The 15036-nt window shown below is 40.0% G+C and overlaps 1 protein-coding gene and 1 long non-coding RNA gene across 3 annotated transcripts in view; one reads left to right on the plus strand and one right to left on the minus strand.

The window, feature by feature from the left end:
• Nucleotides 1–216: 216 nt before the first annotated feature.
• Nucleotides 217–10117, minus strand: LOC135319853 (uncharacterized). The gene is made up of 4 exons (XR_010378792.1): nt 9931–10117; nt 8927–9128; nt 8266–8373; nt 217–324 (listed from the first exon to the last, which is right to left on the minus strand). It is a non-coding gene; the product is annotated as an uncharacterized LOC135319853 (long non-coding RNA).
• Nucleotides 10118–10167: 50 nt separating this feature from the next.
• SCAMP1 (secretory carrier membrane protein 1) overlaps nt 10168–15036 on the plus strand; it is a 97935-nt gene continuing 93066 nt past the window's right edge. The window contains exon 1 of one of the 2 annotated variants that reach the window (XM_064481822.1): nt 10168–10285. Coding sequence is in view for 1 of the 2 variants with exons in the window: in XM_031447035.2 (XP_031302895.1) it covers nt 10877–10933 (57 nt within the window). In the remaining variant the exon portion in view is untranslated. Of the gene's footprint in view, nt 10286–10774; nt 10934–15036 lie in introns of those variants that run through there. The other variant, XM_031447035.2, reaches the window with a different exon arrangement.

The raw sequence follows: 15036 nt of genomic DNA on the forward strand, positions 1-15036 counted from the left end.
CGCAAAGAGAGTTCCAAATGCAAAGCTTTTGTTGTCCTTTCCCATGGAGTGAGGACCCATTAACCTCCCAGCATTGATGTCTGACAATATGCAGGGAGTATCACCAGGGAAGATCACCTGAGCCTTGGTGTCCAGAGTTTTATTGGAGCTTCATTCCATAGGCATAACTGATCAATTTCTCACTTCTATGGTTGAACTCGGTCTCTGGGTCAACTGATACCATATGACTTAAATCACATGGTCTTTCTGGTATGGCCAGCTTGCACCCTAAACAACAATCCTAGTAGTTATGACATAGATCACTTTCCAGAAGCATTCTTGTGCCTGCTGATCAAAAATAAATTAATTACAAATTTAAAATATAATTAATGCCAATATCAATATTTGGTCCTAAGACATTCAGAGGCAAATAACACTGGCAAGAAAAAGGATGATATGTAGGGAGTCTCCTTTCTAAAGCTGGATTTAAACCTCTAAACATTGTTTTGTTTTGTTTTGCACTGAGTAGGGTGATTAAATTTTAGGAAAGAGCATAGTAGGGACCTACCATGCCATCAATAAATGTTTACTGAGGGCCTCCTTTCAGCAAGGCAACTGCCAGGCACACAAGTTCTCTAATCTTTCACATACCTGTTCCAGACCATGTAGGAGAAAAAAGGTGATTTACAAGCTAAGGTACAGAATTATTTAATTCAAAACAGTTTATCTAGATCTGTAAAGTTAACTTTTTTTCAAATCTAAGCTCTGTGAAGATTTGGGGTTTTTTACTCACATCGTTTAAATCAAAACTAAGAAATATTTTTTCTCCTGAACTTATTTTTAGGTTGTTAACATAATGGATGGTCATTAAATAAATGAAAAGCATTGTAGAAAAAGAAAAATAGTCCGTTGTCTCATCTACTTTCTTTTCTAATTTTAGGTTTTTAAAATGAAGTTGTATCTCTACTCTTTATATACAATATTCAATATATCTTACCTTTCCCCTATTCACTATTATACTTGTTTTTCCATGTTATTACACATTTTTAAAAACCATCATTTTGAAGGTTATATAATAATCTTTGTGTGGACTTAGCATTATTGATTCAATCATTTGAATTATTTTTCTATATTTTTCTCAAATGGTTTTATTTCCTTGTTTGTTTGGTGGGCTAAGTGTAAAATGTCACTTCAAAAAAAATTTTTTTCCAAATCATTTCAAGACATAGGGTAATCTAGAACCTTTCTTCTAATACTTTTCAATTGCTTATATAATAAAACACATGTATTTACATATGAATTAAGTTTAATAATCAATTGAAATAAGCTTTCTTATTTATATATTTCTTTACTTTGACAAATATTTAGAACTATTTAATACTGTGTCTCATTTGTATGTTTAATCAAGTCGAATTTTCAGAAACTTTCCACATAAAGGAACAAAAACCAGCGTTGTCTAGTAAGAAGAGATTGTCTCAATCAGTGTGGTTTAGCCTGAGGTGGGCAGTCACAAGGTTCGAGGATGAGAGGAGTCCTTTATGATTCTGCCCCACCAGAAGGCAGGAAGTGTGGTTTGAGTCTCAGCTCTGCCTCCGCCCTCTCCTCTTGATGTTTCTACTTCTCTCTGCAGGTCATTTCATCATGACCTCCCTCTTCTTCTGCATGGAAGTGCGTGACATTTATTTACCCCCTGTTGCTCAGCCTAACCCCTTCTCTCCACTTTCCCAGTATTGTCAAGGTTCTTTGTTCTGAAGTGAGGTTGTTTCTTCCCTCACGTGACACAGAGCAATCTGTTCTCAGTATCTTGCTGTGCTTCTAGCGATAATAGCTCTTTATTTAGCTTCCTCTCTATTACAGCTTTTCTCTCCCTAGGAATTTGGCATGAGTTTCCGAGGGCTGGATGGGAAGGCAATCGAGTGATGAATCTCCCGCTGCACCCAGAATTGTCCTCTTTCTCAGACCTCAGCCCTGTTCACAGAACAAGCCTGGGATCTCCCATCCCCTCCTCTGGGGCAGAATTCTTTCCCCACCAAGCACATTGCCTGTCAGAGGCTAAAGGAGGAGTTTCTGCTCCCCAGTGGCTTCAGGGCCTCAGGCTTAGAGGCTGGCTGTCAGCATCTCCCACTGTCTTTCCCATGATGCTCCTCGATCCTCTTAAAGTCGTGCTCTGGAGAGCCTGTCTACAGGCTACCCTGACACGTTTAGACTTGTCTGAATTTTCAACTTCTCAACTTGAGCGAATGCTCTGGGACCCTCACTCCATTGATTTAGAAATTATTGGACTGATTATTCTTGTGTTAACATTAATTTTTAAATCTCACATCACTAAATCTCCATTGAGTTTATTTTTCAAATTCATTTGTGTACCAAACTACAATTTAATCAGGAAACTAGTCCAATACTCTTGTGAAAATGTGATTAATTTCTTTGGAACCTTGCCTGACAAAGTAGTTATTTTCTGTTCTTATTTTATGATCACTCTTTTTCCTGTGCTCTTTATGGGGAAAAGTGGATGACAATGCAGGCAAAGGAAGGCAAATAAATTTAAAAATTTTTAAATGGAAATTTCATTGTTCTTAAAATCTTTTTAGAAACTTTTACTACAGATTTTATGTACTATGGTAAAATGTAGCATTTATGGCAAAGATTTAGAAGGTATAGCAAAAACTACTATTAACAAAGAAAGTAATTTTTAAAAAAGGTTAGAAAAGCTGTTAGGTGAGTGCAAATCTGATGTGAAAGGAATTTCTTAATTCCATCCATCCATCCATCCATCCATCCATCCATCCATCCATCCATCCATCCACTAATCCATCCACCCATCCATCCATCCATGCAATCATTTAATTTCATATTATGCTGGTTGCTGTCCTGAGTATCAAGGATGTGAAAATGATCAAGGTATAGTGTGTACCCCAGAGGAATATATAATCTTTTTTAGAATTGGTTTTAATTAATTGATTGATTTTTTAGTTTTTTTGGGGGGGGGTATTTATTTATTTATTTATTTATTTATTTACTTACTTATTTATTTAAATGGAGGTACTGAGGATTGAACCCAGGACCTCATGCATAGTAAGCATGTACTCTGTCACTAAGCTATACCCTCCCCCTGAGGGATATATAATCTAAAGGGGGACAGAGATACATCAAAATGTATGATAGACATGGTTGATGCCCCAGATCACATTTTTTGGCCACTTCTGGCTTGAGCTATGGTAGTCAGTAACCATGAATGTTGATGGCTTGTCATTACTAGTGTCCACTGAGTTTCTCAGCTTTATTGCCTCAGGGATTTCCCTGAAGCTACTCTACTGGCATTGTGTGTGAGTGTGTGTGTATGTGTGTGTGTATATGATGAATGCCCCTGAGAAAATCCCAACCAATACCCACACTTGCAAACTTCTTAATCCCTCCTTTATTGGCTTTCTCTCTTTATCTGACTCATTCTTCCCTCTCCCTCACTCTGGCTTCCTGGGAATACCACCCAAATAAACTACTCATACCCAAGTTCCTTCTCCCTTTCACCCAAGATCCTGCTTTTGGCAGAACCCAGTTCTTATATTACCAATACAAAGTAATCATATCTATAGATGATGGAGATATAAACAGAGTGCTCTTGTTCTACAGAGGGTTGAGCAACTAATTCTCTGAGTAGGACTTGCCAGGAAGGACTATCACAGGAGCCAAAGAAAGGGAGAAATTAGAGATTGACAGTTGAAAGATAAGGCTCTCCAATTTCTTTACTTATAGGTCAATATGAGATAAACAGTCCTGGGATGATGTAATAGAGACTACTTTGCATATCTCTAATTATTTGCATGAGTTATACTTGCCTGAGCCCTTCTGGACCTTCTGGAAGAGTGAATGATGAGACAAGTTGGAGCTAATGCCCAGTTCTCAGACTAAGCAGCTTTTAGAACTAAGAATAGGAACAGTTCTATGCTTTGACCTTTGAAATCAACCCTTGACCAGGGAGGTTGCTTCAAGGTAGGAGAATGTCAGGATACCCAGGGTTGGTCCAGGGGTTATGGTTGTGGTCAGGGATCAAATAACAGTTTGCTTGCAATGCCTTGTGGTGGCTTTCTATTGTCTTGTAACCAAGTTCCCAGGAGAATGTGTGCCAGGTTTCATGAGAGAGGGGCTGTGAAAATTTAGAGAGGGTCAAAAGGAAATACTGTGATTCATCAGATCATAGTCGAAAAAAAAAAAAAAAAAACCACCTGAAATCATGAGAACCTCTCTGTGGAAGTTGTATCAGAAGAACTCAGAGCCTTGGCTAAGACCTCTAGAGAGTATGAGATTTGAGCAGGTGGACACTGGTGTTAATGGAAGGAACATTGTCATCTCTCAGCTCTAGAGCCTAAAACCATGCCAAGAGGCAGACAGAACCATCAAAGTTCCTGAGGCCACAAATGGGGGGAAGCCAACTGTGGCAGCTGCACCATCCTTGGACTGGTCAGACGGAGGAAATCATTCAGTGGGGGTGGAGTGAGAGCTCGGGCTCTCAGACAGAGACAATGAATATGGTTATCCACATTTCTGTCACTTTTGCTCCAGTCATTTGATAGACACTGGGGAAGCATGAATTACAAAGGCATGCTTAATAAACCAACAAGATTATGCTACTTCTTTAGAAAAATCAACATGGATTTCTCCATACAGGCAACAGAATAAAGCCTAATGTAGAATGCCAGGACAAACAATACAAACCCCCAGATATGAGGCCTCTATTTCTCAAAATGATTCTTAAAATATCTTTCAGATTCACCTCACTTCTCTGAGTTTCCGTTTTCTCATTTGTATGAGATGATAATACATCCGGGAAGTATGTTGCATATGAGAAAACATCTGTTGAGCCTCCAGCATCTCAGTGCCTGACATATGCCAGGCCTTCAAGACTTTTTGGCTATCTCTACCTTCTCCTCTCATGAGGTAAGGAAGAGAAGAGATTTCTTTAAAAAAAATTCTCAGCATTAAAGTAAAGGGAGAACCTGAAAGCAACCTTTCTTTCCTTAAAGACCTAAAAAAGATTTGGGGTATTTCTTTCAGGAGATCAGAAAATGGATTAGATTGCTGTGATTATTTCCTTTCTTTCAGGAGTTTCCTGAAAATTTAAGCCTAATTTGCAATCTAAGAATTACAAACTGTCCTTACTTTGAGGCCTTTCATGAAATTGTATAGACATTAGGTAATATCAAGTATGATTATATAATTCATGGTTCATGAAAAAAACAAAATCAGTTCTCTGAAAATGTACTTAGATAAAAATAACAGTAGTCTTCTTTTTATCTATTCACACAGGAACAGATTGAATATCCAAAGTAGTCACAGGACGTAATACTTATTTTACTGTTTTGCTATATTTATATATTACCATATACTGCTATATATAACTATATATATTGCTATGTTTATATACTTTCTTACTACTATATAATTTACTATATACTATATATTATATACCATATATATCATATACATTATAAATCATATACTATTATATATTATATACATATATTATATACCATATCCATTATATACCATACTTTACCACACCATACATTATATACTATATACCATAATTTACTACATAATTTATATATTTTACTATAATACGATTTTACTTTTTTAAAAAGTATTTTAAATATGATCACTGGTAAATGCCTCCTTGATATTTAGTTATATATATATATATGTTGTGTGTGTACCTAATGTATATATATGTGCAAAAATGTCTTTCTGTCTTGCAAAATGAGGATAATTTCACCTAATGTTCTTATGCAGACTGTTCTAGGTAATAAAACGAGCTCTACAGTTAGTTTTTGCATCTCATTGGCTCTACCATTTGAAATGCTTCCATGGTCTTCCTATGAAGTCATCGTTTAGAATTCAGATTTTCAGTCCAGAAGATTTTATCACAGTAGCTGCACAATTCTGCTTGTATTGACCGCTAAAATGCTTACTCTTAATTTTATATTTGGGCTTACTCTGACCAAAGATGTTAAGTGGCAATCTCTTTTTTAAGCTAAGGAATCTTAACTGTAAACACAACTATTTCTTGAATACCTTCTTTGAGCAAGATGCCGTGCTAGGCTCTGTAAATAATATAAAGATGAAAATTTCTCCCTGCCTTCAGGAGCTCACATCATGGACAGAGACACATACATTCATTCACTCCAAATATTGAGAATTACCATATATGCTGGAAATGTGCTAATAACTTTATACCCATAGGTGATGGTATATTGTGAATTCTATAACAGAGATACAGAATTATTTTAGATACTATGGGAAAGCTGACACAAGTTTGGATTAGGGATTGCCAGTAAGGATTTCATTATTCAAAATTGGCCATGAAGGGTTGATTGGACTTGACAAGTGAGAATGGAGTGGGAGGAGGACATTCTTGGCAGCAGGGACTCTATGTGCATGTATAGTCATAGATAAACTGAGACTCAAAACGTACATTTATTTTTGGTAAGTTTATTGTGTTCCCATACTACACAATACTTCTATCCAATCAATTATAAAAGAATGCCACTATGATGTAATGATCCAAAGGCTACTCAGACCATTCTGCCTCTTGAACAGCATATAATCACATGGGAAAAGGTGATTACTTTAGTGGCAGCTGGTTGGGCTAGATAATGGGTAGTGATATGAATCTGTCTATGGGTCTCAAGGGCTATAATCAAGTTGCCAACAGGGCTGGGTTACTTTTTGGACTCTCAGGGAGAATTGTTTCTTTGCTTGTTTAGGCTGTTGGCAGAATGTATCCTCATGGCTTTAGGACTTATGCTTCCATTTCCTTGTTGGCTGTCAGGTTGGGGGTTATTCCCAGTTTCTAAAAGTCACTCTCATGCCTTGGCTCCTGAACCCCTTCCTCTGTATTCAAACCCAGCAACTCTTCTGCCTTCCCTTCCACTTTTAAGGGCTCACATGATTCCACTGGGCTCATCTGGATAATGCAGGATACTCTCCCACCTCAAAGTTCTTAGTCTTCATCATATCTACAAAGTCCCTTTTGCCATGTAAGGTGACACATTCACAGGTACCAGGGATTAGAGTGTGAACATCTTTGGAGGACCATTATTTGGCCTACCATATGGTGCCTTTATCTCCTCAGATCCCTCCTGGAAGTGTAGCCAGTGGCAGAACAGAGGGCCACTTATGCTTCTGTTAGTGTGTGGTGGGTATCAGCAGCAGCATAGCTGGAGACTGAGTCCACTGTGAGAGATGATGGATTTCAATTTTAGTAACCCATTAATGAACCCAGAGTCCAATGACACTTTTGAAATAAGAAATGTAAATTTCTTTTCTTTCTTTTTTTTCTTTTTTTTTTTTTTGCAGGGGGGAGGTAATCAGTTTCATTTATTTATTTATTTAGTTTTTCGATGGAGGTATTGGGAATTGAACCCAGGACCTCGTGCATGCTAAGCATGCGCTCTAACACTTGAGCAATACACTTCCCCCAAGGAAATGTAAATTTCTAACTTGACATTTTCTTAACACTTAACAGCCATAAGCTAGCCAGTATAGAAAACATGGAATTCAAACGACAGCCCTGGCCCAACAGATTCACAAATTAGTAAGATGGAGGGAGAAGCAGCATGATGATGGTGAGGCAGACCCTAAGGTAAGGAAGAAACAGAATTAGGGAGGGCTGAGCCACTGGCACAGATTAATAGAATGTTAAAGCTGTTTAAAGTACCCGAGATATCATTTAGCCATGTCCTGGGCTTTCTAGGAAGTTTCTTGGGAACAGACCCTCCCCTTACAGCTTGTTCACTGCTTCATCTCCAACATCAAAGACATTTTTCACCACTTGGTAGGTGCTCAACAGATACTTGTTGATTGACTAGTGTGGAATTCAGAGAGGTGAACTGCTATGATCAAGGACACACAGCTGGTTTATGGTAGAGCTGGGTCTAGAAACTGGTTTTGATTCTTCATTCTTTTATGAAATTTAGGAGGCAGCTCCTAGAAAATGAACTACTCCAACAGATGAAGCCTTCTGTAATGCACTCTCTCTACCTTGTACATAGCATTTCTTCTTCCTATATGAAATATTACCAACCAAACCTATCAATTTAATGTCTGAAATGTGAGTTAAGAGACCCGAGTTCTGTTCTTAGTTCCTCTAACCACTTCCTTTGTGACTGAGGCAAATGACATAAACTGTCCAAATTCAGTTTCTTCTTTGGTCATGAGAGAGGCTAAAGGTCCTTTCAGTTCTTGTGTCCTGTAATTCCAAGTTTCATGAAAGGTAATTAACAAGCTCACCTGTGGACCGTGTGTCTGCATGTCCTTATATCAGTGTTCTTGAGGTGTGGTCAGCACATCACCTCTATCAGAATCACCTGGGGTCCTTTAACTATACTGATTTTGTAACTGTTAAAAAGAAAATTAGACACATAGCCGTTGATTCAGAGAGATTTCCATTAGGTTATACTTCCCAATCTTTTTCACCTTTATAGTCATGCTACACATAAAAAGTGATAGTATTTATGTGGTGTACTAGGGTAAGAAACCTTAGACTGTCTCTTTGCCAATGCACATCTCACTGAGAAACTTCGCCACTGAGTGAGAAAAACAAGTTGCAGGAAAAAAAAGTATGATCCCGTTTTTCAAGACAATGCCAAAACTCTGTATGATTATATAAAAGCATGTCTGTATGAATATGTATTATATGTTTGTATACATTTGTGTGAGACGTATTATGTGCTTGTATGTATACAATATTGTAATATTGAAAGGAACGTACTAGGTTAAGTGAAGTGAGAAAAGAAAACAAAAAAATTTTTTTTAAAGGTTTAAACCTTTTTAAAGCTATTCGTAGCATAGTATATGCTATGAATCCATTAATGCATTTATATAAAAGAATGTATTCCTATATAAAGACATTTTAAAATAAAATTAAAAATGCAAGTCCAGGGCCCCCTACCTTAGATCCTGTAAAGCCAAATCTCAGGGTTAGGAGATATGGAGAAGTGGGTGTCTGCATCCTTACAAATATTCCAAGTGATTCTGTAACAGTGAAGTATGTAAATCTTTGCATTAAGTGCTAATATCATTAGCCAAAAACAGCATAGTGGGAACTTTCCATCCTGCAATGCAGGCTCAGCTGATCCTCATTGTCTTGGAACCTAGTAGATGCATAATAAATAGAAGCTGATTATTTTGAGCCATTTGGAGGACAGGTGGAGGGAGTCAGGGCCAAAGTGGTGAGAGAAACCCATCAGGCAATCAAGCTCAGAAGAGATGAAGAAAAACACCTAAGAACAACGGACTGCGCCCCCTTGGCACTTTTGAACATTCAACGCTATTTGTTAGGCACTAAATACATCCAAGACACTTTTCTGTATCTTATTTAATTCTTAAAAAACCCGTTACAGACTTAGAGAGGTGAAGTGGGTAGCACAAGTAGTATCAGAAGTGGGATTTGAACCTGCCACGTTTTGAGCTCTGAGCTATAAACTAGATTCCTGGCAGCTGGTGAGGATAGGAGGGTGAGCACAATAGATTGCTCTTTTTCACATCCCCAGTCTTGCAGCTCTGCCATGATTATTCCCGCGTGCTGTGTCTTATTAGTTGACACTCCGAGTCAGCTGCCTAGAAGCAGCTTCTTTGTCATATATTCCATTCTGGAACCCCTCAAAGAGAGATTACAGCAAATGTGGTTTTTTGTCTATCATCTGTAGCTAGTGTTTTCACAGTGAGGAGAAACTATTCCCAGGTGACTTTGTATAATGCAAAAAGGCCAAGACTAACTCTAGTTCCTTCCAATTCTGAGTGAATTAGACCTACCAAGTGAAAATAATTCTGGCTTTTTGTAGTTTTATCTGCTAAGTGTTTTGCCGTTAGAGCAAGAGGAAGAGAGGGAGGAAAGAGATGCCCTCTAACTGAGTTCAGGGGTGGGGCAATGAGAGGTACAAATAAGTTCCTTACACATACTCATTTTTGGTCATCTCTGGTGTTGGGTAGTGAATAGGAAAAAATCAGAGGTGTGTATTTTGCTCCTAAATGTTAGAAAGAAAACAAAAATAGCATCTTTCCGTCATCCACTAGCATTAACTTAAGGGTCTTGATCTCTGCACCTGTGCACCCTCTGCGATCATTTCCGGGGAAGTAGCCATTTTGCAGATTCTGGAGGATGATGGCAACGGCTGGACACTGATACAGAATCTCTTTTCCCCAAACCTACGTGGAGCCAGTCGGGATCCGCAACGCCAATGCTGGTTTCCGGGATTTAGCAGCTACCTAGAGTCTGAAAAACCGGAAGACGGGAAGCTGGGATTCCCAGGTGTGCCAAATTCATTAGCTAGGATAAGGCCTCGCGGGCGTGATCTTTGGAGACTCGTGAGGAGCTTCTCCAGTTTCCCGCGCCTCTCCGCCGGGTTAAGCAGCCATTCCTTTCCTAGGTGTGCAGCCTGCGTCCCAAGCTGCATTCCCAACCTGGGGCAGTGGGGTCAGCCTACGTCTTTGTTGCCCACAAAGTGCCACCTCTTCCCTAGACTACGCTCAGCCAAAAAGGGGCCGGCCGCCTTTAAGTCGATTAGACAACTCGTTCCGTCTAGATGCAGAATCTCGGTCGGGCCTCACCGCCGCTCTCTGCTCCCAGCTCCCTCCGCCCCTAGTTCCTACTCGGTCGTAGCCAAAGCCCGGAACGCTGGATCCCGGCGCGAAGGAACGGGGCGGCGAACCAAGAGCGGCGCGGGCGGCCGGGAGCCCGGCGCACCGGGCATGCTCAGTGGCACGGCTGGCTGGGTGGCCTCGCGAGCGGCACCCGGATCTGTTCGGCGGCGGCGGCGGCGACGTGAGCGCGCAGGGGGGCGGCGGCCTCGCCTCGTCTCTCTCTCTGCGCCTGGGTCGGGTGGGTGACGCCGAGGGCGAGATGTCGGATTTTGACAGTAACCCGTTTGCCGACCCGGATCTCAACAACCCCTTCAAGGTGAGCGTGGTCCCCGGTATCTCCCGCTGCCGTGGTGCGTCGTTGTTTGTTTAAACGGACAAGTTCCTTCGCGCCCACTGCGCCCGCCACTCGGCCCCCCTCAGCCGCCTAGACAGAGGTCGGGGCCGCCGCACTCCTTTTGGGGGTCGCGCCTCGGCCCCCGCGTCACTCGTTTGGAGGTCGGAGTGGAACCTCCTCAGCTCCCCGGCCGCCTTTCGCCAAGTCCCTGACTGGAGAGGGTCGTGCCCTGGCCCGGGGCTGGGGGTTCCCGGCCCGCCTCTCGGGAGCGGGGAGAGTGAGAGCCCCGAGAAGGTGGAGTTGTCACCTGTCTGGCAAGTGTGGCGGGCCGGGCCGGGACGCGGACCGGGACGCGGCGAAGGGGGGCTCACCCTGCCGGGGGGGGGTTGTTATGGGGACCCGAGGCGGCGGCGGCAGCGGAGAGCCGCGCGGGGGTGATGGCAGAGGTACAGAGGAGAGGTGAGGGCCCCCAGTACGCTGCAATTAAAAAAAAAAAAGGTGGTGTTTTTGTTTTTTAAACTTGTGTTGCACCCAGATACCACCAGCGGCGCTGCCATCCCTCCTCCCCACCATTTGTCTGTGATTGAAGGTAGTGATATCAAAGCATAAGTTAAATATAAGTGAACACACCTGGAAAACAATAGTGCACGTGGACGATCATTTTCCTACCTAACTGCTATTAGCAATGTAAGCGACGGGATATTTTCCAAGCTCCTGGTGCGTCCGCGGTTCTCTGGGCTGTATGAGGATACCATTTTCCACATGAGCGCCTTTCCTTCTTGGAGGCGACCTTTATCAACCCAGCTTCGAAAGGTCTTGGCATAGAAATGGGCAAACGAAGGCGGCTGAGATATTCATTATCTGCGCTTAAATTAATACAACATATAAATACTTTTTTAAAAGTACCACTCCGGGTTTCTTAATGAGCTCAGTTGCTTTGCACGTGTCGTTTGTATCCGACTGTTGGTTGAAGTTGGTTGTTTAATTTCCTCTGGATATTCCCCTGGATACGTAATTTGTGGTCACACAAATTTCACTCCTGGCTTGTTGAGTTTACATCTCTTCTTTTTTACTCCTGGTTTTCTCTCTTATTAAGAATCCTGGAAGAGGAAAAGTATCCCTCTTCTGATATTTCTTGGAGGGTTATGTTAATGAAATGATTCTGGTTGTTACTGACAGCTTGACTGACTGTAGAAATGAATAGACTCAGTCAGCTATTCCTTTGCCTCTAATGTCACTTAAGAAAATTCCATACAACTGGCCTGAAACTTTAAAGATGAGATGATTGTACTTGGAGAATTTTTTTTCCCCCCAGAAGTTTAGTATTTAATATTCCATCATTCCATCTTGTGGAGAATTAGATGATTCTTAAATCATAGACATTCTAAAGAGACATTTCATAACTTGCCAGATAGGTGTTATTTTAGAATATTTTGAAGGTGTAGCATTAAGAACTTATAAGTTAATTCAGGTAATTCATTGATGCTGTTTTATTCAGCATCTGACAGTTTGGCTATTTTCTATTTGGTCATTCCATTTCCTGGATCATTTTTTATATCTGGTTCTCTTGTAAGAGCAAGACATAACTGCTGTTTTGTGACATCTAATGTTGCCGTGACACTTCTGCATATAAGGTTGCTGTAGTAATTCTAAACCCAAAAGTAGGTTTAAATACTCATTCATTGTAGCATAAAATTATAAACCTTTTTTGTTCTTTATAAGTGGATGCACTCAGAGGACAGTGATTATTTAGGTTCATAAAATGCTTCAAAGGATGGATAATTTAGGCCTAAAGAAGTCTTGGTTGTACACGTTTCCTGTTTATGAGCTTTCCCTATTTTCGGCGACTCTCCGCACGGCGTATCTGACCTTTTATCTTTCCATTTAAGTTCAGCTCCCTTTCCTCTTCTCAAAGTAAAGATTTACATTTGTAGACTGTTCTTTCTACTATTGGTTTCCTTCTATGTAAATGCGATTTTTGAAATAGCATTTCTGGTCCTCTCTACTTAAATAAAAACAGTTTCTAATTCATCTTTGTGTTATCTTATCATTATCCTTCTTTTCAAATCTGTTCTTATTTTCAATATTTAAAATGTTCCAATATTTAAAAGTAAAGTTCATGTTTTCAAATATGTATTTCACATTTGGCGACCATCCTAATTTCTTCTTGATTAAAAACTGATTTCCATTGCTAGCTAATTTGCTAACTTGCCCATTGTCTTACATACAGCTGTAGGTAGTGTAGAATTTACATTAGAAGTTAGATCACCTGATTCGTGGTTCATTTCGGATGGCCCAGTATATGCCTCCATTTACATTTCTGACAGTAAAATTCTTGTTTTGTATTTGGAACTTGGACTTCAGACACTCGTCTCATATTTGAAAGTTGTGGACCAAGACTTTAAAACAACAAACCTGCATTTGATTTTGGCTTTGTCACTGACCAGCTGTGAGACCTTGGAAAGTTACTTAGCCTTTCTATAACTCAGTTTACTATTATGTAAAATAGAGTAATAATACCTTCTCCATAGGATTGTTAATCTTTAGGGGAACATAGATTTAGCGTATGTATAAGTGCTCAGTGCATGGTGGCTTTAATTAGATAATAATAAATAGTATTAATAATAATTCAAGAAACTGTAATTATAGCTAACCACATTATTCTTAGCTTATTAATTAGGTGAAGCTCATGTTCTCTTTGAATCTTCTAGAGTGCTAGTAGTAGCTGTTAGGTGGATCATTGTTGAGGAATCAAAGTGAAAAAGAATTAAGTGCTTTGTCCTAGCTCACTCTGCCAGACTAGACCCAGGTTGCGTGAGTTCGAGTGATTTGTTAACACACATTTCCTTCCTAATAAAAAAACCCGCTATATTAAAATTGAGTACATTGTCCATTTTATTTTGGCCTCAAAAATTAATTCTACTTTATTGAAATAATCTTGTTAAAATGGCCTTCATTCAGTGTCCTCATTTATATTATTTTTTTAGTTGTGGTAATATCAGTGGTATTCTAAAAGTTTATTTGAAGTTGAATGTTGAAGACTTTGTCATTAAAAAGAGGCCCATAATTCAAGGATTTTATCCATTTTGTTTTCATTTACAGTAAATAGACATCACTCATCCCTTACCCATTTGAAATTTAAGACTGGAGGTTGGATAGCGCTAGGAAAGGATGCAAACTATCTTTCAGCATCCATCTAGAACACAGAGGTAGTAATTTATGGTCTATGGTATTTTATGTTCATGTCAATTGCATGAATTTCTACTCTTCCTCAGGTTGTTTTTTCTTAAAGGTGCTTATCGAGCTACTGGTTTTATTTCATCAAATTGAGATGCATCATTATTTTATTTACATCTGTCTTAGTTATCTATTGCTATGTACAAATATATGTAAAATCCACAGATACGGAGGGCACTACACCAGTTTATATAAGGGACTAGAGCATCTGCAGATTTTGGTATCCGAGAGGGCTGCTGGCACCAATCCCCTGCTTCTACCAAGGGACGACTGTAATCCCAAAATGTAGTGGCTTAAAACAACAATTATTTTCTCAGTATTCTGCTATTTGAGCTAGATTTAGCTGGGCAGTTTGCTTTTAAATGTTACTGTCTGGAGTCAACTCATGTGGCTTCAAACATCTAGCAGTTTGACTGGGTAGTGCTGGGTGGTTTAAGTTAGCCTCAAATATCTGGCAATTACGTGGGGCTGTTGGTAGGGGCAGCAATTGGTTCTTTCATGTGGCCTTTCTTCTAGGAATAGCCTGGGCTTTTTACCTGATGGCAGCAGTGCTCCAAGAGGACAAGAGTGAAAGCCGCAAGGCTTCTTGAGTCATTTCACTTTTGCTACTTTCTGTTAGTCAAAACAAGCCACAAAACCAGCCCAGATTAGAAAAAGGAGTGAGGAGGATTCGACTTCACTTGATGGAAGGAGCTGTGTCTCTCTTGATATAGGTCTAGGAATTGAAAAGATTAACTCAGCATAAAATGGTAAGACAGGTACAGGATAACCTCATTAGAACTTCCATCCAAATAAGAGAGGTGTGGGAGGTGTGTAGCAGTTTCTGTACCATATAGCAAACCTCTGAA

This window comes from Camelus dromedarius, chromosome 3 (assembly GCF_036321535.1).
Source record: "Camelus dromedarius isolate mCamDro1 chromosome 3, mCamDro1.pat, whole genome shotgun sequence".
Lineage (NCBI taxonomy): Eukaryota > Metazoa > Chordata > Mammalia > Artiodactyla > Camelidae > Camelus > Camelus dromedarius.